General features: G+C 34.7%; 1 protein-coding gene across 1 annotated transcript in view; it reads right to left on the reverse strand.

Moving 5' to 3' along the window:
• Positions 1-25,846, reverse strand: part of LOC123389936 (protein unc-80 homolog) — a gene marked incomplete at its 3' end in the record, with an annotated part of 71,570 nt that overhangs the window by 10,114 nt on the left and 35,610 nt on the right. The window contains 4 exon segments of the mRNA XM_045072832.1: positions 3,716-3,757; positions 3,759-3,850; positions 6,714-6,849; positions 10,162-10,374. Coding sequence (XP_044928767.1) covers positions 3,716-3,757; positions 3,759-3,850; positions 6,714-6,849; positions 10,162-10,374 — 483 coding nt within the window.

A 25,846-nucleotide genomic window follows, 5' to 3' on the forward strand; every position in this document is an offset into this window, starting at 1 on the left:
GATCTTATTTATTTATTTGAGAGAGAGACAGTGAGAGAGAACATGAGCGAGGAGAAGGTCAGAGGGAGAAGCAAACTTCCCGTGGAGCTGGGAGCCAAATGTGGGACTTGATCCCGGGACTCCGGGATCATGACCTGAGCCGAAGGCAGTCGTCCAACCCACTGAGCCACCCGGCATCCCACCACCTTTTGTTCATAGTCTTCCTCCCAATAAATATGCATCAGTTAGTCTTGGTATATGTAAATCGTGTGCTTCTAATTTTTTAACTTTAGGAATATTTGGAATGCAGCAATATATTTTTTTATAAGCTGATTTGTTTAAGTCCATCAGCATATTTGGTATAGTCACAGCACAGTCTTTCACCCAAGGATCCAATATGTTGCTTTCTCTAATGAATGAATGTAGATGACAGACTTCCTCAAGGTTTATTATTGTAGACTCATCTATCCATTGGATCGGAATTATTTGTTTTAATTCAAGTTGTTTAGCCACTGGTTATTGATTTTACTAATTCAATTGGTAAACATTTGAATAGACCAGCAATTTTATGAACAAAATTATCTCTGTTATTTCTTTATTGTTCTCAAGTTTGGAAGTTAATATTTTAAAAAAGATTTGATTATTATGTTATTTTAGATTATAAATCCTGTAAAATGCTTTTTCCTTTAAAAATATATTATTTATTAGTATGGTTTATGAAAACATTGAATAAATATATTACCAGAAGTTCTTAAAAAAAAAAAAAAGCACATTATTTAAGTGACATCTAGGGGTCTGGGAAAAAAATTTTGTGTTGGTAAAATTATTTTTTTATCAACTTTTAAAATCTTTCAATATCATTTTGCCTTTTCTTTTACCTCTATCCCCCAACCAATCCAGTGAGTGGCCTCCAGAGATTTCCTGACCCTATCCAAGAAACAACTATGGTTAAACTAATTAACTTTTGTTTAAATTATTGTACTTTTGGTTCTTTTGCTTTCTTTTCTACATTTTGGTTGTAACTAGGACATTTTTCAAACAGAAATTTCACCGTTTTCGAAAGGGTGTTACGGCCATTTCTGCCAGAAAGACTTTTTCTTTTGATAGAAAGTTTACATCCCTGATTTTCTTCCATCCTCAAACCACACATTCTAGAATATCTATAGCTTCTACTGTGATTATTTTGTTACCTTATACTTTTATTATTTTGAACATTAGGATATTTATTATTTTTACTGTTATTACTATTATTAGTTCAGTTGAACTAAAAAAAATTGTTTTCAAGATTTGTAACTACCCTTGCAGGAAGCATTTTTGTTAAAACTTTATAATAGTTCATTTTGATGGTATTTATGCTTAAATTGTTAGACTCACTGTTTAGTACAATTTCTTAAAGAACAACTGCTGAATTTACAGGTTCTGTGTTGGTAAAACAGTTTCATTAAACTCACTGTTTATAGTAGGTTTGAATATAACTCGAGGTGTGTGTGTATGGTTTTTTTTTTTTTTTTCTCCATCAACTAAAGTTAGATTAAACATGAGAAAAAGCTTCCTATTTACTTTATAAAGGTCACATCACAATATAATGTGTACCTACCCTGGATAATAAAAATCCCAATGTAATGAATGAAGGATCTCTAAGGCCTTGTTAAAGTTGATGCAGCCGTGAACACTTCCCTCGCCTTGACTGAATGACTGAAGGCTCTGTTTTAGCCTAATTTCTTGCCATTTTCCACTAGTCTGCTATTGGTTCTATAGTACTTTTTAAAAGTTTTGATAGATTTTTAAATGAAATTTACTGTAATAATAAGGGACATTAAACTCTAGCTTTATAGAATTGAAACAGAGAACAAAAATAACTGAATCAAACTTTAAGATTCTTTTTTTTTTAAATCCCAATGGATCAGAATGGTGATCAAATAAAAATTTGAAATATGAAAAGGAGATAAGTGCTTTTATGAAGGTTTCAGTATAATTAGAATGTACAAAATAGCACTAATAGAGATATTATTATAGATCAGATATTTCATTCCACTTGATTTTAAACACATGTGTTGGCCTTGCACTGATTTTATAGAGTAGTTTCAATATAATAGTAAAGGAAACATTCAGAAAATTAAAAGCCCAGGTTAATAGGAAAATGGAATAAGAACAATAGGAGAAACTTCCCTTTCTCACAGCAAATAATGTAGTTTCACAGTCCAAATTCCTGTATGTTTCTCCTGAAAACATACATTTTACCCACAAGTGTTTCCAACTTGAAAATACCCATTTTATGTTTTAGAGTATGAGGGAACAAGTCTTCCAAATATTGGAAAACCAGAGGTAGAGGCAGTGCTTGGGGATAATAGCACCGATTCTTTTGTTTCTCCCCAGGGATTGGGGTATGGCTTTGTTCATGCCTAGTGTGGTTAAAAAAGCAGGAGAGCTAGTGCACTATAACATTGGTGAAAATAGAAGTGCATAGATTGTGTAACACTTTTTCTGGTAGAGTAGTCTAAGTCTTGTGTAAGGGGAAAATAAAAAAGAATTTGTCTGGTTTCTCAGCTCTGGCTGGATGTTGTCTGTAATGCAAGAACCACTGGAAAGTTGGTGCCTCTTAGAGAACTAAGGGCCAAGGAAAAGCAACTCTGAGGTGTGCCCATCCCACACACTCTGTGAAGATGCCTGGCCTCTACAGAGTGTTGGTGTACTCTGCTAAACAATCAGGCCTTGATGGGTGCAGAAGTATGGGTGTGTACATGCGTGCGTGTGTGTACGTAGTCTTCTGCCTATTTGTACCTGTACGAAGTATGGCAGGAATAAAAATATATGTTCAGAGATGTTTACATGTTAAATACTTAAGTCTTTCTGCCCATAACTTAAATGAGAAAATTTACTGGAAGCACATTTCTATATGGATTTATGAGCTGTTAAATTTTTATGACAAAAAAATCCTGTCAGTAATTTCTAAAAAATGCTGGCCGTAAAACTCCGCATAGTTTGCAGAGTAAAGGAACCTAAAGGCATATGAGAGAAGATTCACAAGGAAGTAAGCATTGCTAAGAGAGTCACTCAAAATAGAGACCAAAGGATATTGAGGAAGTAGGGCCTAGGCACGTCTCCTGTCTCACATCACAGAACACCATGAAGCTCTTACTTTTGTAAATTGCCACTTATCGACTGCAACTCCACTGCCTTCTGGAACACATCCTTCTACTTTGGATTAAAATAGAGATCATGTAACACCTGTTAGCTAAATAGCCAATCCTGTATTAGTTAGTTTAAACTGTGCCAGCACCAATCATAATCCTTTTCAAACAAGTTATGTAATCTTATGGTTTTCACCTTTAGAATCCTACTCATAATTCCAATTTGGAGCACACCCTTCATTTCCATGGACTCTGTGTCTCCCAGATGGCTAGCTCTAAGATCTCTTCTTGGTGCAAATGGTCTTAGACATTCCTAGCATGACTGACAGTGATCAGTCTAATATTTTACTCAGTGGTGCTATCTTCAGTAATTTTAAGGTCAAATTCAGAGTTATTATTTTTCTTTGGGAGGGTTGTTTTTGTTTGTTGGTTTTTGTAAGAGGAAAAAAAGAGATTTTTATATATGAAGATCCCTTGGTTGAATTTTTTAAGTTATATGATACATGTGGCCATTTGGCATTTGAGGGAACTGTGGATACTCAAACCCTAGCCACTTATCTGGCCTCTCTGAGTAGCCAGATTGTTAATACCCATACTTTACTTACCACAAGTGGCTCAGTGCGTGGTCTGGGCAGGCAAGAAAAGGTTTTCTCGCAGGAAGGTAGTGATCTCCAGGAGAAGCTGGCACGCTGCCATCTTCAAGGCAAAGGGACAGCCACATTTAGAGGGGTTCACAGTACCTATGGAATGAAAGAGTTCCTTCATAAATAAACACACCAATAAAAAAAATACAGAGAGGCACAGTTTGATGGACAAAGCTACACATGTCCAAAATGAAATTGTATATGAGAATGTTACCTATTCACGTTCAATTGACCTCTTCCATTTACTGCAATCTGTGCATTACCTATACCTCCCTCTTCCTCCATTTTGTAATTCAATTTAGTGAGTTCCCTGGTATTGAAATATCAATCAGTAAGAAAGAAATTATTTTCCTAAGGCTCCTAGAGGAACAAAACACAGCCCACCAAGCTAGAAAGCCTCTTAACAGAAACAGAAATGGAAAGCAGTCTTGCAAGATTTTCACATTGCTAATTTAATCAGATGTAGACTATGTACAGGGTAGTGAACTAGCTTTGGCACTACAAAAATCTCACCAGTTCATTTTATGAGAGATATTTTTGTCGAGGACAGTGATGCCCAGATGTGTTTCTGCAGCATAGATAAGGCATACTTGATCACCTCTATCATATACTTTATACAAGTTAGCCTATCATATTAAAGGATGCACACTACACTAGAAGTATGCAAATACTCTGCTTTGCTCTGAAGAATACCAGCCTTTGAGTGAGTAGAATATTGCCTCCATCATAGACTCAGATTTTGCTCTAAAGGCAGATAATGGCCAAGGTGAACCAGAGACTTTTAAAATTCTTAGGATTAGTTCTCAGATACAGGTCGTCACTAAGCCTGCAGAAATAACGCTGATTGCTTATCAGCATTCAGAAAAGAAGACCAAAGCAATATTGAGTTCTGCCTCTCTTAAGAGAAAGAATATACTTATCTATTTTGAATCAAGACATCAAGCAATCACAATATCATTACATATCAACATTCCAAAACATATTTCTAAAATATTTCCTGTGTATTAGGTTTTCTTAATTGAAGAGGATATCTATATCTATATCTATATCTATATCTATATCTATCTATATCTATATCATCTATATCTATCTCATGGCTTATACTGAGAATGGGTGGAAATTATGTTCTTTCTGAAGATACTTGATTATCATTTCCTCATGAAAACCATTATTTTTTTTCTCCAGGGATAAATCATGGATAGGGACTTCCTCTTACTAAGGACCAAAGAGACTAGCTCCTCTAGAATTTCTAGACTGATACTTACTTGAGCCATAATTATTTTTTTAAGTGCAAGATGAGCTATGAAATGACAGGAAAGTGGAACTAAGCCAGATATTCCAATCTTATATTCAATGGAGACTGCATAACTCTAGAAATTATCTGGATGTCCAATAGTTTTTAAACAACAATCTAACAATAAATATTCAGCATAAGCTTCTGGATTTGTCCTGAGGTTATCATCCACTCTTCTGGTCATTCCTATAAACAATGGACTTGGTCTTAGTCCAGACATTTTCATCACTATCATCTGAAATATTGTTAACATGAACAAGGATGAGTCCTACATGCTCTCATCAAATAGCTTAAGTACCAGGTATAATATGTTGGTAAAGGATACTTATGTAGTTTCATGGAAATTAAAGTTCATTTTGGCCCATGAGAATGTATCCATCTAACACTGCTTCAGCTGCTCTCCATTCTGAAAGACCCCTAGGACATCCAGGGCAGTTTGGGGATGGCTTCAGTAGGCCTTTATTCGGTTCTGCATTTGCTGGATAGTCCTCAAGTGGTTCTAAGGACCAGACTCAATTCCATTCTCCATTCTACAATTCAGAGGCATTCCAGGATACTCTAGACTTATGAACTTGATGGAGTCTTTGGGGGTGAACATTCACTTGTAGCTGGAAGACTGATGTCAGAATGTGGTGTTTTGTCAACAGCTAAGTCAAGAAAATTGGCTCTGATATGATAAAGGCTGAGAAAGGGCAAAAAGATGAAGAAAAAAAAAACTCCAAAAAAAAAAAAAAAGAAATCCTTGGTATAAAAGTGGAAAAGAAGGCAAAAAGTTTTCTTTTATTATTATTTAATTATGCACACTGCTACACCCTAGGCATCCTTTTACATTTCTTGGCTGGAAAGATGAAGTAGGCTTGGCATCCCTTAACTAAGAACAGTTTTTAACATAATCAGGGAGTTTGAATTTCAAATCACTACAGAAAGACAAGAGAAAGAGGCCTCACTCTTTTCCTCAGATAATATTACTAATTCCAATACCATGGAGTAACTGAATGGTTCATAAAAGGCAGCGGTACACATACACAACAAGATTGTATGGTGTAGAACACATGTATGAACAAAATGGTGTTGAAGAGGAATGCACAGGAATCTCTTTGTCTCTACTCTTCTATGGTGGGACAAGCTTCTAATTTTAACAAATCAGTACAGCAGATACTGTCTAATCACCCGAATTATTTACTATTTTAAATTCATGTTAAATACTGTAATTATTCTAAGCAATCCACTATTTTAATCATCTGAGAAGCAGTTCATGTTCAAGTCTACTTGGTATAATTTTTTTTTTAATTTCCAAGAGTAATAAAAAAGTGTAAAACCTGATTAATCCTCTGCTGGGTCAGTAATTTACTGTTATATTTTCTCAGAGAGGTCTAAAACTAATTTTTATATTATAGTATGAGTCACAGACTATAAGGCAATGGAGCTCCGTATCGCCTGCAACTCCTTGTCTCTGTGTATTGTCTTCTCATTCTGGTCCTCATCCTCTCTTTATGGGGCTTTATGCACATGCATTACATCCATGCACAGGGAATAGGGGAAAAGGTGTAGTGGGGAGACATGGGAAGGTGGTAAGAATGTGAAAGAGGAAAGAGGAATATTAAGTGCTCCTAAAGCAGAGATTCTTACAAGCAGGGGTTCTTGTAGTAAAGGGAGTCGCCTTACTGTCATCTAAAAAGTCTTCCTCCTCATCCTCCTTTCTCAGTCTCCTCTTGGTCTCCTCATCATAAATGAGACCCAGCAGGTTGGCGGGGCTCTCACTTTCCCCATGGCACAGCTCATTCAGCCGGACACCAATCGCCTGCCATGGGAAGAAAAAAAAATAGCACCAAGTATGTCAGACTGCAAACTAGGCTCATACATTACAGAGGTAATAAGCAACTGTAATGGGGAATGTATAAACTACTAGGACACATGAAACCAAGAAACTGATACTTAAACATACAGCAAAAGCCTCCTCTATGCGCCATGGTGGTATTGCCACCATGTTTCCCTATGTGGAAACGCAGAGGTGGATGGCATTGATGTCATCTTCATCTCCAGGGTCATTTAAAGACTTGTAGGAACCTGAACAATACCTTTGTGTTCTCATACAAATTTTGGGGGGAAACTATTTCCACTTACTTGAAGGTCATTTGTTTCATAGGTCTCCTATAAGGGAATATGCAGATGTTTTTAATAGAGGATTTTGTTATAGTTAAAAACAAAAACAAGAACTCACAGTTCCTCAGAGTGTTTCTGATTATGCTGTTTTATGAGAATCTCACTGCCATGCTAATGAGTCAGAAGTTGACATGAATTCTAGTACAGCAGTTTACATCTGCCATTAGATACACATTTAATGGTTTTTTTTTAATAGACTTTGTTCCCTCACTCTATGATATTTTATGTACTAGGAAGAAACACTAACTATTCCTTTGGTAAAGTATCCAACATCAACATAGAACCAATACTTGCTATCTGTTCTTCTGAATCATCGTGCACTACTGTCTGATTTACTGAAAGGAATTTTCCAGAAAGAGACAAAATATACCACCTCTTTCTGACTCTTTTATTTTCCAATTATATACTGTGTGCAAGACAGGAAGAGACATGTGCTTAGAAAGGAGAGTCAAAAGCTAAAATGAAAACTGAACTTGGGGTTTGAGAGCTTGGTTACTCTGTGCATTAGTAAGAACAAAGTTCCAGCTAATTTCCTTCTTCATTCCTGTATTACTTCTTTCAAATATTTAGAGAAGTTTCTAGAACTGGGCATGCATGAAATTAGACTTTCTATTATAAACTGACAAAGATATGTCTTCAAATGAAAACACAATTTGTTTGAATGTCTTGGCTATCTGGAAGCAAAAAGTTCTCCTTAAACTCTGAAATTAAGTGGTAAGTAATAAAAACTCTATCAAAGAGAAAGAAAGCAGTGTAAAAAAGATATCATGACTTCCTAAAAATTCAACCACTAACCTGAGGAGTTTTAAACAAATGAAACAAAACATAAAAACAAAAACTACTACTTCAACAAAAAACCTTGTCCTAATGCTACTATTTTGGAGATCTTCTCTAAAGAAGGAGATACGCAATTAGGAATCTGGAGTGGAGCCAATAAACTTAATAGTGAGATTCAAAGGGGAAAAAATCTGCATGACTCATTCTAGGATATTGACACTGAGCAATTTAAGTTAAAGCCATAGTTCATAAAGCTTAAAGGGTTGCTCAGAAAATAAACTTGTCTTGGATAATACTAAATGTCTGAATAATAATTTAGAGCTCTATGTCTCTTCCAAGGCTAAAAAAAAAAGTCTTGACGATGTTTGTTCCTTTCTTCATTCATCAAATCTTTATTAAGTGAAGTCATGTGTTAGGTATTAAATAAAACAGAGTTGAATAAGTTGTTACAGTACATCAGTATCTTTGCTTCCTGTGCCCTAGTAGATTATAAACCTTCATTTAGAAGTTTCACTGTTTGGCAACTGGGAAGGTTAGAGAAAGTCTTGCTCAAGGTGGCTCAGCAAACTGTGATCTGAGATTCGAATGCAGCGTGTCTGCGTTTTGCTCTTCCCCTCAAGGAGCTTACAGTCTCTTGGGGGAGGCAACAACACATCAAATTAACACATTAAATATCAAAAGAGATGAAAAGCACTCTCAATAGTTCAGAAGATGGACAGATTAGATTCGGTTCAGGAAATCACAGAGTGTCTCTTTGCAGTAGATTTTGAAGAATTGGCTAAAGGTTATTGGAGCTAATGGCTAACTTTGGCTAACGGTGAAGGGGAGAAGTGAACACTCCAGATGGAGAGTTCCAAAAGATCCATCAAGGAAGTGCACTGACATGTCCAGAGACTGACAAGTGAGCCACTTGGTGCAAGCACAATTTCGTGACAGGAAATCAAGTGCCCGAAGGCTGACAAGGTAGACTGGGACTAGATCTCACAGTTCTTGAAGCTAAACTTCATTTCGTATTCTAAAGCAGGATGAAAGGTAATGTGTGCATGAGGGAGAACACTTACTCATTCAAGAGACTCAGTGTTAACTGCCTAGAAATGCCCGAACCATGTAACCTTTCAAAAATTAATGTAATAACTTATTATCATTGAATACTTCTTAGACACAAAGGATTGAGATTAATGGTCTTTTAGATATATTAGCTCATTTGACTTCATCATCCATAAGCTTGGTATGTTTTGAATACTAAGAGAGAGCAGTGATGCCAGACTAAGCAATTTGGGTTTTATCCCAAGGGAAAAGGAGAGCCACTGAAGCATTATAAGTGGGTAAGAAACACCATCTGATTTGCATTTTAGTCTAATCACTGTGAGCGCAGCTTGGAGAATGAATTAGAGGGGCAAATCTGGAAGCCAGGAGATAAGTTTGAACGTTCTGCTTTTAGATGGGCTCTGCCATATGGAGATCATTTCACTGACAGTGTGTAGGATGGGTCAGATGAGGGGAGACTGTGGGAAGGAGACCAAATAGGAAAATATCTTAGTCATCCAGATGAGAAGGAATAAAAATATGACCTAATAGGACCTTGGTAACATAGAAGAGGTGGAATCAGTAAGGGAAGGAAGGTTGGAATATGTTCAAAGGCTATCGTCTTTGAGAATGCTGGTACCATTTGTAAGAATAGAAAGTTCAGGAAGGCTTGCAGATGGGGGTGTGTTTATATGGGAAGAAGAGTTTTGCTTTGGTCAGATTGTGTTTCAGGGTATTAAGTGACTACCTCCGGAGTGCAGTTGGCAGTGTTGCCCTGGGATCTGAATGGTGCTATGGATAGAGAAGTCTGTGCCACTGGAATACATGTTACAGTTGAAAACACAGGAATAAATGTAGTCCTGGAGGAGGTTATGCACAAAAAAATTATAACAAATTCTGGGAATGTCTACATTTATGGGGGGCGGCGAGGAGACAGAGGACCAAGGAAAAAGAGGAGATAATGTCTAACTTCATAGATTTACTGGGAAGATAAAATGAATTAAAGTTTATTTTCCTTTAAGATGTTTTGTTCAGTGCCTGGTACATAACAGACACTTAATAAATTGTCTCCCAAACAACATAAACACAGAACTTTTTCACTTCACTCAAGTACCCCAACATTTAGATAAGAGAATCAAAAGCTCACGTCTCCCCATTGGTAGAAGAGCTTGGCAGCATTCCACTGCAGCTTCTGGTTCCGTTTGTTGCCCACGATGGGAGAGCGGCCCCTGGAAAGGCCTTTCTTGGTGATATTCACATGATGTCCTTTCATCCACTCTGGCCAGTTGCCACGGTTACAGCGGTGAACAAACCGGGCACATTCCAGGAACAGAGCTGCTCTGGCTACCACAGGAGCTTCCTGAGGATGGTTATTAAGGAAAGAATGATGTGGGATTAATGAAAAATAGGCTGACCTTCATGGAATTACTATGTACTCTTAGTTTCTCTTATTCTCCATATCTTGATTTAGGTTAGCAATATTTCCCAGGATAGTATTATCATGGTTAATGGTAGTGGGAATTCTGGAAAATGAATCCTTAAAGGCAAATTAGGATATGGAAGAATTAGATATTTTAAGTAGATTTCTGTGTTTAGTTTTCCCCTTTTGAAGAATCTCAAGTAATTTCATGACTCTATCTTTGCATAGTTAAGAGGCAGCTGGGATTTGAATGTGAGAGCAAGATAATTTTCAAAGAATTTTTCAATATGAAACTGTTCTTAAACCTAAAATTTTAACCTGAAGCAAACAAATATTCAATTTCTAGAATTAGTCTTATGCTAATCAAGGGAGTCAATAGTGTTTTTGTTCCAAGAATAAGCTGTTATTTATGACCATCCACATGTTCCAAAGAAGCTGTTTCTGCACATTTTGGCTAGTAAGAAAAGGAAGTACTTATTAGAGTTTGTTGAGTTAGTCCTTTTTCTCCTTTGTCGTGAATAACAGATCAATTTCTGCTTAAATAGGCATGGTTTCAATTGAAAATGTTTGACAAAGAGAAAATTATTTAATTGATAAATGCATTTATCAATTAAAAACATTTCTTCAGCAAAATAGAAATATGGTTTCATCTTGTCATGTCAAGACGATGTCATGTCAAGATTTTTATTTGAAAAAAAAAAAAAAAAGAAAAGAAACAGCTTTTAGTTGATACCCAGAAACTGGTAAGTATCAGCTACCTACTGAAGTCTTTACAAGCTAAATAGATAAATAAATTAGGGAAGGAGCATGAAGTTTCTCTGGAAGGTCAACAGGTCATAAAAAAATATACACATCAACAAATAATGTGTATTTTAACTTGTGCCTGCTTTAAAAAAATACATCACAACATTAGGCATCACCTCAGAGTTACGCAATAATCATATGTTGATTAGCAACCACAGGTTTTCAAATTGAAACATTTTCCATAACTTCAAACAACAATATTTTTAATGCCTTGATCTACAATGTTAAACTAGGGGCTAATATATAGAGAATATCAATTACATGCCAGTTAGTTTTTATGAGTTGTAATTCTTAATTATAATAACAAATCTCTGGTCTAGAAATAATATCTTCATTTCAATGTTTTTAAAAAAATGAGATATAATTTTTTCTACCATCAAACAGCGGGGGAAGAGGTGACTGGAGGATTCAATACCAGGTCTCTCTAATGCCCAAATCTATGCTAGTTCCTATTCAGTTTCTGTATTGTCTTAATATACATCTAAATCTTGGCAAAAGATGATTTCTAGAAGGCATGTAGAAAGTTGTTGTTTAAAAATGGGGCATTAATGTCATGTAATGTTACTATATGATCACATCATTTTCCTATTTAAAATTTATTATAGGGTCCATCTACATCAATAATAACATGAATAAAGATACTCAGCCTTTGTTATCTGATTCATCTCCCTTTCTATCCCTCTATCAAGTACTTATGATCTAACTACATCAAACTGGCTATAGTCACCCAAATATGACATCTTACACCTTTTCATATGTTCTTTCCATCATTTGTGGGAGATGTTAAACCCCTTTCCCATATGGCAAATTTCCACTTTTAGGAATAAGATACCTCCTCTAAGAAGCCTTTCTTAAGCTCTTTTCTCTCAGACAGAGTTGATTATTTCATACTTTGAGTACCACAGTATCTCAAGCACACTGAATGATTCAAGTAAGTTAGCCCTTTAAGCATTTTCTCATTGTCCACAACTTAAAGGAAGCCATCAAGAATTCCAATGAGATATATTTATGTAGGAACTTAACTTCACAAAACATGTGATGTATTGCTACTATTTACAAAGTTAACCTATGTGAAAAGGCAGAATACAAGATGAATGCTAATGGTGAGAACCTATCTTTCATAAAAATGGACACTAATGATGAGAATCTATCAACCCCTGCATTGGTGCTAAGATTTGGAAGCAGGTCACGGGAATAGAAAGACTTGGACTGCGGAGGGTAAAATGACTTCTTCATCAAACCTATCAATATTGTGATACCATAACATACAGATTAAATGCCTACACTCTTCTCCTGAATTAAATATTTATTTTATTAAACATTTCAGATATGCTAATCTGTGTCTGGAAAATGTTTGAACATCTGTCTCTGAAAACATATGGCAGTCTGGAGGGCAAGGTGAGCAATGGGAATTTATTCTTAGCCCATCACGTTTTGACACATTCCCAATACAAAGCAATGGATTTCATTGCTTTAATGTCAGGACAACAGAATTACTGCTGAGGTAGCATTATGTCATATACTCTGGATCCCACAAGATTATCAAGGGCAAAACTTAACCCACACAAATGTATGAGGCAGAGGACCTTTTTATTGCCATTAACTTTAGATGACAATAGATGAATGAGAAATCCAAATTGTGCTTTGTGAGTTTTCCTATGTAGATTGGTTAGCCTTCTTCAGAAAAAAAAAAAAATGGTTTTAGTTGCTTAGGAAGGTCAGGGCATTTTGAATGAAAAGCAATTTTGATTTTCTGTTCTTCAAGGCAAGTTATAATAAAACTCAGATATTACAACCAGGTTACTGACCCTAGGAAATCCTAAAGTTTGGAAATGAAATTGAGATCAATATGGAAAATAATTCCCATTACCTGAGGCAGCACAATCTTAAAGGGAGGGGTGATTATTACCTGCCGAATTTGATCCATGTAAATTGTAAAACCAGGTAGCTTTTGGAAATGTCGCTTTCTGCATTAAGGGACATAGAGTAACTCAAATATTGCCTTATAATCATAATCCTCATGAACCTGGTAGATGAAAACAGGCTTGAAACCCTATAGTCAAGATGGCACTGAATACTAGTACTTTCTGGGGGGTATTACAGTATATTGTACTGTACAGACAGTGGAGGGAGTTGTTGAGGACTTTACAAAACCAAGAACTCTACTGTGCATCCTCGTAGAAGACACTTAGCAGTAAGTACAGACATCACACTGTGTATGAAGAGCATTCAAGGCATTCTAGTGTAAATGTGGCTATGGGGAACTATTTCCTTTATAAATTCCTTTCAAAGTATAGTTTAGAAAGTATTGATTCTTAGGGGCAGTTTTATTGAATACCTTGGACAACAGATTCTTCCTGGACACAAAGAAGAGTCAATTTTTCCTCTTTTGATGGAGCTTACCTCTTATAACTCAGCACAATCTGAAGAAGCAGCAAAAAATGGAGACATGACAGAATGGATAAGGATGGATTCACATCACAGAGAAAAACAGCACAAATGGAGAAAAATGAATCAGAAGAACGCTGCATGGATGAAAAGAACCACAGAGTATCAGAGCATAGTCAAAAGCGAACATCTAAACAAAATTTGATACCATTGGTATACCACAGAGAATTTTTACTAGTGGTCCTGAAGGAAAAGTAGGCATATTTAAATTTTTTTCTTATTAGCATGTCTGTAAGATCACCTTTTTATGTTCCATAATGCCCTGTGAGGCTTCAATTCAGTTATAACACAACTTCACAGTTTTAGACAAGCAAGAATCAATTTTAACTGGGATGATTTGATTGACCTAAAATATGAGGTTAGATCACATGGAATTTGTAAGCTTGAAAGTAAAAAATAGTTGAATACTAACAATTTCATATGGTTTGCTCTTACATAAGGTCTTCTCTATAATGCCTACAGAGCTGTTCAGTTAAAGTTACAAAATGTCCTAAGAATGTCATTCTGCAGCATGGTTTTCTCTAACATTCTACAGCGAGAAGAAAACTTCAAGTGCTGGCTACTTTTCCTTGACTTTCTTTGTCACTTTTTTCCTGCATTTTTTATCAGATCATTATGTATATTGAATGCTTCCTTTATGAAAGTGAAGGAAAGAATTGGAACACTAATTCAAACAGCTGTGCTTTATTTTGCCTGGGGACTTAGAAAATATTGTTACCAAGATACGATGGTTAATTGAAGGTTATAATTGTAATATATTCCTTTCCCTGAAGGACTATATCTTAACTTATTATGTGAGAAGAAGCCCTGATTCTGAAAACTCATATAAAAACACTGGACAGGAACTAACTATTTTAAAAGACTGAATATTTTATGTTGGCCCCTGGGGAATTACATAATATTTTTATTGCCTTACCATAAAATCTAAAGCTCTTGCTGGTGCGAGATACCTACTTGTTTAAAACTAGTGGGACTAGGCAGTTATTATGGATCCTAGTATACAATGGAAGCTCATTTGCTAGAGGGCATGTGCTTGTGAGTCAGTATTTATTACTTAGCCTGTATTGAATTCTCTGCCTGACTGAGATCATTAAGTAACTGACGGGCTGCCTCTGCCCTTGCTCATTCCCACAGTAGCTGCGGGCAACCGATATCATCAGTTGTAAGGCTATAGGCAGGTATTATTTTTTAGGACATGGTCTAGATGACTTGCCATTTTAACAGTTACACAGATCACATTAATATTTTGGGTAAATATTATAAAAACCAAATGAAGTCCTCTGTTTCTGACAATATGATGTATTAGGTGTAAAGACAAACTTCTTTTGGTTTAGACATCTAAAAATTCTGGATAAAATATCCCCTCACTTCTTCATCTTGTTTTTGCTTTTGTTTCTAACTTGAGATAATAGACTACTGGAGAGAAGAAACTACAAGAAAGTGTAATTCTGGGCGGAGAAGAGAGACAGGTGTGAGCTAGCATAAGAATAATTACCGTGAGGGTTTCTATTGACTATGGAGAGGCCAGACTATGTTTTCGATAGGCCATGAGTTAAATTTCTGGTCCAAGCAGAGGGGGAGGTCAGTTCATTTACCCCTATGTAAAGTCCAGATCCCAGGTGGGAGCCACCTTCAATGGATGAATAGGAAAACAATCTACCCATAGAAGTAGGCTTGACTGACTAGGTTTGGTTCTGGGTAAAACAGAAGTTAAAAAAAAAAAAAATTCTTTCATAAGAACTCTTAGTCAAAATCTCACATTCTTATATAAGTTTGGACTAGACTGGACACTATTTCCATGCTCCTTGATCACCAAAAAGAGTTTAAAAAATGGTCTTAGGTTTCCAGATACCTGAGAAGGGAAATGGAAATCCTCTCTGGAGGAATACTTTAAAGCAGTACTTCTCAAATCTCCAAACTTGAATGTGCATTAGAGTCACTTTTGAATATATAAAAAAATATATATTTTTTGTTCTCACTACAGAGATTCTGATTCAGTAGATCTGTTGAGGGTCTGAAAATGTGCATTTCAAACATGCTCACAGATGATGATGATATTGCTGGTCCAGTAAATAACACTGCGTTTAACATAGATCTTAAGGAATTCCTTAAGATCTGAGAAGTTAAGTTCACATAAAAAATACATTTAAAAAATTCACCATGAGTAAAAGAAGAAACAAAAAGTATAGAATCAAACCCACAAAAAGAGCAATTATTAGAATTCTAATGTATCGAATACATTTGAAGATTAATGTAAAAAAAAGATTAATGTGGATATTGTATGAATGATCTAAGTATGATGAATTAAGTTATCAAAATTGAGCAGGCACTTTTAAAACAAGAATAAAATAAAATCCTATAAGTAAAAAGTAGTATTTGAAATTTCAAACACAGTGTATAGATTAAAACACAGATTAATGGTGCATAAACAATGAATTTTGGAACACTGGAAAAAATAAAATTTAATTTAAAAAAAACAGATTAAATCACTTTTTTTTCCCTCAACTTCAGCACTACTGACCATTTGAGCCAAGATAATTCCCTTTTTATGAAGGGTGCACTATATATTATGAGATGTTTATCAGGATTTTTGGTATCTACTCAGGAGATTCTAGTAGCAATCATCAGGGTGTGGCAATGAAAAATTCCTCCAGACATTGTCAAATGTCCCCCAGTAAGCAAAATTACTCATAGTTAAAGACTGAGGGATTAGACAAAGTTAAATGGAAGAAGATATCTCAGAAACTTACTCAGGGTATAGAGAAACAAAGAAAGAAACAAAAGAAAGAAAGAAAGAGAAACAAAGAAATAAAAAATATGAAAGAGAAGTTATCAAAAACAGAGGATAAACTGGTAATACCTATCATAGACCTTTTCAATTTATAGAAGTAAGGATTAGATAAAATGTGAAAGACATAATCTTGGAAGAGATAATAGTTAAAATATTTCCAGAATAGACATAATATGTCAATTACATGATTCAGGGACTTTATGAACCTCAACTAGGAAAAATATGTTAGTAAAATCTCAGTGAAACTGCAAAATATCAAAAGAGAAGATATTAAAGGCAATAGAAGGGGGGTGGCAGATTATATTATGTATATTCCTATACATAATACAATGTCAATTAAGCCAGAAGAGAATGGGACAATACCTTTGAAGTACAGAAAGAAAATTTTAGCCTATAATTATAATTCTAGCAAAAGTATCTTTCAAGAATGAGACCAAAGTAAAGACATTTTCCAGTAAATTAGCTGAGAGAACTACTTCCTTCCAAATGATCATCACTAAAGAAACTTCTAAAAGGTCTCCTTCAAAAGGGTAGATCTTAGGAGGAATGTAAGAGATGGAAGGAGAAATGGTGAGCAGAGAATATGCTAAGCTTTTGGGTAAATTTAAAAATAATTTTCCTCAAATTCACACAAAAAATAATGTTTACTTTGTCAGTGTTCAAAAACAAAAACAACATAGAACTAAATCTCAAACAATAGTTGTGGTTAAAATCTTCTACAGTATTTTACTGTTTGAGATAAGAATAAATATATTAATTTTAGACTTCATTTAAATTTAAGTACGTAAAAGTATTAAGAGAGAATGATTTGTAAGCTAGTGAAGGAAAATAAGTAACACAAAGCTAAACCAAATCAATAGAAATAAAACTAAATCCAACACAATCTAAAAAAGGACATGGAATAGAAATAAGAACAGGCACGCAATCAAATAATGAAAAGAAGTGATAAATAAGCAAAAAAAAAAAAAAAAGGAAGTGAATCTATATCATCAATCACAATCTGTGCAAATGTACTAAATTTCCCAGAGGAAAAAGTTGTTAAAGTGGTATAAAAAATTCAAATATCTGTTTTTTTTTTATGAAAGATATACCTAAAACACAAAGATATAGAAAAATTAAAAATAAAAGATCAGCCAAAAAAGACATATCAAGCAAATGTTAAACATAATTAAAATGGTTTCAGCTGTATTAGTATCAGAGAAAAATCTATCTTAAAGTAAAAAGCATTACTAGAAATAATCTGGGTCACCAGATAATAATAAAATGTTCATAGCACCAGATATCTGTCACACTTCTAAACTGCTGCTAAATAAATAAAAATGGTCAGAACTACAAGTATAAATTTGATAAAATTTGCCATAAGAGTGAAAATTTAAACACAACTTAGTAATCAACAGATAAAGCAGTAAGAAGTAAATAAGAATGAGATTTTAAATACAAAATGCAGTACCCAATTATTGGAGACTACACATTCTTTTTAACCACAAAGGGGACATTTATGAAAATTGATAATGTTATAGTTCATAAAACAAGTCTAAATTAATTCCAAAGAATCAGTAAAAATGGAGTAATGAATCAGTAACAAATAGGTGCCTAACAAAAACTTGGAATTTACAAATTGAAACAAACACATATACAAGTAAATAGCCTATGGGTCAAAAAGAAATCATTAAGGAAATTAAAAATGATTTTTAAATAAATTAACAAAATAAAAAATACAGTTTATCAGAATTTAGAGTATGTACTTAAAGCAGTATTTAGAGGGAAATTAATAGCTAAATGCCAATTTTGAAAAGAAAATATAAAATTATAAGATAAGCAATCAATCAATAAGCTAAAGAATAAACCAATGAATTCGAAGTAAGAGAAGAAAATAAAAATAAGAACAGAAATTAAAGAATTTGAGAATGAAGATAAAACAGACTCAACAAGGTCATGAAAAAAGACTAATAAAATTGACAAATTTCTGACAAGCCTAAAAAAAAAAGAAAAAAACTCTCACAATTCGAGGAATAAAAACAGATAAAATAGCTACAGATACTGCCAAAATTAAGAACTAAGAAGAAAATGTTATGATATTTTTTTTTGCCAACAAACATGAAAATGTAGGTGAAGTTGACAAATTATTAAAAAAATTAAAATTACTTAGGCTAATCAAAAACTAGAACTTTTGACTAATCAATTCAGAACTGAATTTCAATTATCTCTAAATTTATCAATAGACTCACTATAATTCCAAGAAAAAAAAATTTTCATGAAACCTGACAACCTAATTATAAAAATTTGCCTGGAAGAGCAAAGAGCCATGAATAACTTGGGTGTGATGCTAGAAGTTCTAGCTATTAAACAGAGTAGTTTGACTCCGGGTAGAAGGGGAATGGAAACAGGAAAAACAAAACCAAACCAAACAAAAAAAAAACCCCTCAGAATTGCACTCATGCATGTATGGAAACCTGACACATGATAAAGATAATAGAAAGAATGAAATGAATTATCTACACATGAGAGAATAAAGTATGAACTAGTAACATATTATGCTAAGATCACTATTTTCTATGTGGGGAAAAAAAACGAAAGAAAAACAATTTCTTACAGCAATCACACAGTAAGTTTTAGATAAAGACTTCAGTATGAAATGTAAATTAAAACTTTTAGAAGAAAATATAAGAATATATTTATTACCCCAAGGATTTCTTTAAAAAGTTGTTTAAAAAAAAGAAAAAAGCTAGCCATAAAGAAAATCTTAATGGGTCAAACTAAAATTTTCTCTTCACTAAGATTTAGTATAAAGAATAAAATAAAAAAATAAGCCAGAAAGTGGGAAATAATACCACATAAAAACAGAAAATGGATTCTTACTGAATCTATACTCTCTTTTAAAATTATCAATACAAAGTTAGATAAATCCTCCAATAAAAAGATAAACAAAAGGCATTAAGGGATCGTTTCCCAAAGTGAAACATGAAAGGTAACCAGACCCATGAAAAGACATTTCAGACTTTAGGTTGAAATATAAAGTGTTTTTACTTTAATTCACCAGATTGTTAAAAATTAAAATGTTGGATAATACAAACACTGACAAGAACACAGAGCAATAGGAGTTTTTATTACAGCGTTGGTGCCAATAATTGTTGCAATTATCAGGAAACACACTGTGGCATCATAGAATAAAATTATGACTCACTAATTCCACCCCTAGGTGTATTTAGAAAACTGTGAATCAAGGCCCATAAGCAGTAATACTCATGAAGGCATTGTACAAAATAGCCAAAATTTGGAGAAAATAAAAACGTCCACCTAACAGAATGGATATATAAACCGTGATATAATCAAAAACAAATATCATTCATTAGTGAAAATCAATACATTAATGCTAAAAGCATCAACAAAGATGGAACTCAAACTTAATGTGGTGCAAAAAGAGGATAGCATGATTTAACGTAAAATGAATTTCAAAATCAGGCAAACAAAGCAAAAAAAAAACACAATATATTTCGTAGGAAATAAAAGCTCATGTGATAAAATTAAAGCACAAGAAAGATTAAAACAAAGTTCAAGAGAGCAGTGTCTTGTAGGGGGTAGTGGACCTGCCGTTAGGGAAGGGAATTCAGGGGACTTTAAAGAAAGTGGAAATGTCCTATTCTTTATGGTAGTGGTGGATATGTGATAATTTTTTTCCCCTTAAAACTCAATGAATTTATGAAATAGATTACTTTTGTGCTACATTTCATAGTTAGGACCCTTTCTTTTTTTTAAGATTTTATTTATTTATCACAGAGAGAGAGCACAAGCAGGGGGGAGCAGCAGGCAGAAGGAGACTCAGGCTCCCTGCTGAGAAAAGAACCCAACACGGAACTTGAACCCCAGGTCTTTGGAATCATGACCTGAGGTGGTAAAGGCAGATGCCCAAATGACTGAGCTACCCAGGCATCCCATAGTTAGGATCTTAAAAAAAAAAAAAAAAAAAAAAAAAAAAAAATCAAATAATATATAGAAATACCACTAGCATCAAGTGAATAATTTGATGATTTAGTTTTGGTTATTATTGAATTGTATCAACCTTTCTCATGATTCAAAAGAGAACACAATATGATTTTGCTTTGATAGTTCCTCTTATGCAGATATTCCCATTTTCTTAAAAGAGCTAATCTGCATTGATCACCAAGTGGATTTGTGATGGTAAGACCCTATAACGGATTAAATTTGATGCAGTGAACCTGAAAGTATAAATCTACCTATGGTAACCAATGTTTCATTTTCATGAGGAGACTTTCAGTTTATGTCTGTTTAACTTTGGTTAGAATTTAGTTGACAGCATCGCTTTTCACTCTCCAAAGTGTCCCAGTTTGCAGAAAAATTATATAATCTTTCCTAAAGCTATCAATTTATGAGGCTATGTAACTTACCACCAATTAGATTTTTTCCCACCCACAGACTAGAGAGAACTCTACACTATCACTGACTTTCTTGATTTCATGGAATTGTTCTTAACACAAACTGACATTATTATTAGTGTTATTCATGTTAATAAGTTAGAAGTCATCATATCTACACATGTTGTGTATTAAATTGAATAAAAGGGGGTAGAATATTTCACCCAAGATACATAGAGAACAGACAGAAGTGCCTTTTGCCTGAATTGTTTAATTTTTCTATTTTTGTTTGTAGATTACATAAACCTAGAGACAAGATGAGTTTTTTACTAAAACATGTCTTTTCCAAAATGCCTTGCACTTGTGTCTATTAAATTGTACTAAAGAGAAAGAGTGAGAGGAAGAGCTGTGCCAGACTTAAAATTAAACCAATTATCCCTAAGGTGAGTAGTCACAGCAACAGAGACAAGAGACTTGTTTAAAACAAAACCTGCAGATCAGCAGGACTTTGAACGTTGACATTTCTAATATTTCTTCCATTTAACAATACTTTTTAATTCTGAAGAAAATCGCAAACTTGAAAAAGTCACATTTACATTCTGTGATTAAAGCAATAAAACAATGAAAGCTGATCTGGGATAAAATTATGTCATAATGCAGAAATTGCATTTAAGCTGCATTTAAAAATAAATGCAACACCCAACAAAAGAACACATTAAAGGAGAGACGGGAGAAAGAGGCGTAAGGGAATGCGATGGTAAAGGAGCACATTTATTTTTCCCTCCTCTCCCAAAGCCCAGCCGATGAAAAGGCAGAATCTATAAGGATGTCTACATCTGCATCTAGATCACATCTGTGTATCTATCCATCGATATCATTTGTATTTATACCTACCTTTCTCTACATTTCTGCACTCGTATTTTTATTTGATAGAAATAGAGATACCTCTACTTATATTTACACATACACATATATGCTAAAAACCACAAATGCATTGTAAAACATATAAAACATATTTTTAACAGTGAGACATTTCTGAAAGCCAGGAAGCAGATGAAATCAGATATTAAGTGAAGCCAAATACAGAGGAAACAAAAACCAAAAATATATTTAATGGAAGACATTTGTGACAGAGTGATCTGGAGACACTCTCAACCCAGGTGAGCAAGTTTGAAGAACTGTGGTTTTTGTACCTGTGCAAAGGACAGTAAACACAGAATGTACTGATTCAAGCACGTAGGACATGCAGCTCTTCTCAGTATCTTTGTCAGAATTCATCAGTGACTTCAGTTCCTTCTTTTCTCCATACTTGAGAAAATGGATTTAAGTGTGCCCTTAGTTGGGAGCTATTCCCTGGGCTGCTTCCTTTCCCCTCATATAAATAAGGTAATAAATGTGAAGGTGTTTTATCAACTATCAAGTACAATGAAAATGTTACTATTGTGATCATCTACCACCCCTGCCTGCACTGCCACAATTACCACTGTCATTACCTATCCCTCTTTTTATTCAACCAAGTTCTTTTTTTTTTTTTTTTTTTTTTTTAAGATTTTGTTTTCTTATATGACACATACACACACACACACACACAGAGAGAGAGAACAAGCTGGGGGGGCCTCAGGCAGGGAGAAGCAGGCTCCCTGCTAAGCAATGAACCCAATGCCAGACTCGATCCCATGATTCTGGGATCATGAGATGAGCAAAAGTCTGACAACTTAACCAACTGAGCCACCAGGCATTCCTTATTTATTCATTTTAGAAAAGTTGAGAGCGAGTAAGGGCAAGTGTGGATAGAATCAGAGAGAGAATCCTCAAGCAGACTCCCCATTGAGCATGGAGCTCAATGCAGGGGCTGATCCCACAACGCATGAGGGGATCCTGACCTGATCATGATCCTAATGACCTGAGGTGAAACCAAGAGTCGGATGCTTAACTAACTGAGCCGCCCAGGCTCCTCTACCACACTCCTTTAAACCTTTACTAACTCTGAACTCTGGAATTCTAACCTTTCACACTCCTTGGCCTCGACCTAGAATCAAAGACTCAGGTATGGAAGGAAATCATACAAACCACCCACTTTTCAAGGCCCCTGTACAATGGCCCCCACTGAATGCAGTCAAGTGAACAAAGAGCTCATTACTTCTCCATGGAGCTATCTCCTCACTGGATGTCTACAATCATAAGAAAATGCTTCTTTATTTTGAGACTCAAAAGACATAACTTCTTGGCATCAAACGCCTTTATTTTATTTCTTACCATGAGACTTTTAACATTGAGAAGGTCCAGCAGTGCCATAGTAGGTTCCAAAAGAAAGGAAGAAGAAAGGAGATTCTAGTGATTGGCGTTGGTAACTATCAGGGCCATACCCTCGTTTTTGGGGAAATAAAATATTATTTTAAGTTTTCAATGGGGTTTCAATCCAACTTAGTGGTCAGAGTCCAGCTACAGTGAGGAACAGAAATGCGCTTATATCTGGAAACCTGTGTAATCTCATCTCCTTGAAAACGATAAGCATTATAGCTGCTGGAAATCAAATAGGTATGAAAACCATTTGGTGAGGGGGAATGAAATCTCAACACCCACGAGAGAGATTTGATTATCAAAGTATTCATCAATATTCCTCTTAAAAATAATCTCCATTCAGAAAAAAGTACTAATTTTGCTTTGTTGGGATTATTTTTCAAATCCTCATTTGCTTTCTCTGTTACAAGCCTCATATTCCTCCCATGGATACACATCTTACATAAATCCGAAGAAGTATTTCACATAGGAAACAATTACTACGTCTGTTTTTATATCATTAGTAAAAGTTAATAGAAGTAATTATTCCAACTACTTGACTAAGAAGTCTCATTTTGCCAGGTAATCCTTTTGCCATGAATTCATCATGTATGCATGTGTTAAGGAAACTTTTAAATAGATCCAAATGTTTTTGGACATTTAAAAATAATTTATAGTCTTTTATTCTGCAGATCTTATTAATCTATTGCATTTTCAATGTATCAAGGGATACTCATTCTCACTTAAATAAATAAAAAATATATAAAATATAAATAAATAAATATATATATATATTTCGTATGTATGCATGTGCTTCTTTCTTACAGAGAAAGCATATGCTACTGCTATAAGAATCCTGAATGGAATCTGAAGATTCTGCTTTGAACCCAGTTATACTTAATTTTTTTTAAAGATTTATTTATTTATTATTTATTTATTTATTTGACAGACAGAAATCACAAGTAGGCACAGAGGCAGACAGAGAGAGAAGGGGGGGAAACAGGCTCCCTGCTGAGCAGAGAGAAAACCCAATGCGGGGTTCGATCCCCCGACCCTGGGATTATGACCTGAGCCAAAGGCAGAGGCTTAACCCCCTGAGCCACCCAGGTGCCCCTTGAAACCAGCTTTAGCACTGACTGGCATATATGACCTGGAGCAAAATCACCTTGGCTCTTGGGGCTTCTGTTCTGTCATGTGGAAATGTTTAAATACTGCTCAGTAAAGTTCATTGTATGATATATATATTTATGTGCAGATTTTAGATCAGTATCTCTGAAAAGAGTGTGGGGCCTACCTAGACTTTTCCAGTATGTCAAGGTCAACCCATTATTTCTGTCATCAGGTGCTTATTTGACTAATAGTTATCTCCAAAGGTTGTCATGCCATTATTCTCCAAGGTGTATGGCCAGCTGTGCCTATATCTTCCTATGAATTTTTCAACTAGTTGAAGTAATATGACTTGTCATTAACATTTTCTTTAATCTTGTTAGGCAACTTCTGGAGAAATTTGATACCGTGTTTTGTCTTAAAATCTTCCAAAAGAGCTATGAGTATTTGAGACAAAAGTGGACGTGACAGCACCTCTGGAACATTATAGTTTAAACCACATATCAAGTGCTAATGCATAATTTTACTGTGAATTTCATAATTGTTCAACTAACTTCTGTCATTTTTACTTTCTTACTTATATTTAAGTGATCATGAATAAAACACAGAATTTATTATTTTTGCATGTTTTAGTGATTTCACATAGTTTTTAATAAGACAGTCAGTATGGTGGAGTACTAAATATAGGGTCTCTGAAGACAGACAGAGGTCTAATCTGGCTCTATCCTTGGCTGGCAGTGTAGCCCTGGCCTATTGGTTAGTCTTCTGAGCTTCAGGGTTTTTCCATTGGAAACAAATAGGTACCCAATAAATGTTAATCATATGTTTATTCCCCTTAGAATACTGTACTAAGAAGTCTCTACAATAGATCACTCGGCAAATCTAATCTTCCTAAGGAAAGATTCAAACAAGTTGAGTTTGTTGCACCTATTAATAGTTGGCAACATGCATGGCATATGGGAAATTCTCAATAGACGCGAGTTGAGTTAGTTAATTAATTAATTAGGATATGATGAGTGTCTTAAGCTACATTGACTCTGGGTTTTTAAAATTCCATCATTACCTAGCCATGTGGTTTAATTAATATGTAGAGAACTGCCCCTCCTCTGTGACTACATCCAGTCCCAAATTACTTATTCACACGGAGAGGCCAAGGAGCACTACTCACCATTTCTGCTCGCCCACCATCACCCTATTATTATGACTTCCTTCTATTCACTGATCAAATCCTGATGCTCCCACTACTAATCACCACCATGTTCCATACATTGTCAACACTTCCTAATCATTACAAATTTGATAGTTATGATACAGGAGTCTATGGACATGTTAATGAGCATTTCTTAAGTGCCAATAAGATGGGGCATACTTTATTGGGTATGAGTATTTTGGATGAACTGTTTGTTCATGTACTCACCCATTATTTAACTGTTCAATCGTTCGCTCTTTTCCTATGAATTTGTTACATTATTTACTTATTTTAATCTGACCCTTTTTGGATAGGTCAACAGTGATTAAAAAGAATCACTGTGTAACTCAAAGGAAGGACAGGCTAATTATAATACCTTCACTTAAAAAACCAAGGGACTGGCTCTTTGCTTTGTCAAAC

The sequence above is a fragment of the Mustela putorius genome, unplaced genomic scaffold (assembly GCF_011764305.1).
Source record: "Mustela putorius furo isolate JIRA1106 unplaced genomic scaffold, ASM1176430v1.1 tig00004220_pilon_pilon_pilon, whole genome shotgun sequence".
Lineage (NCBI taxonomy): Eukaryota > Metazoa > Chordata > Mammalia > Carnivora > Mustelidae > Mustela > Mustela putorius.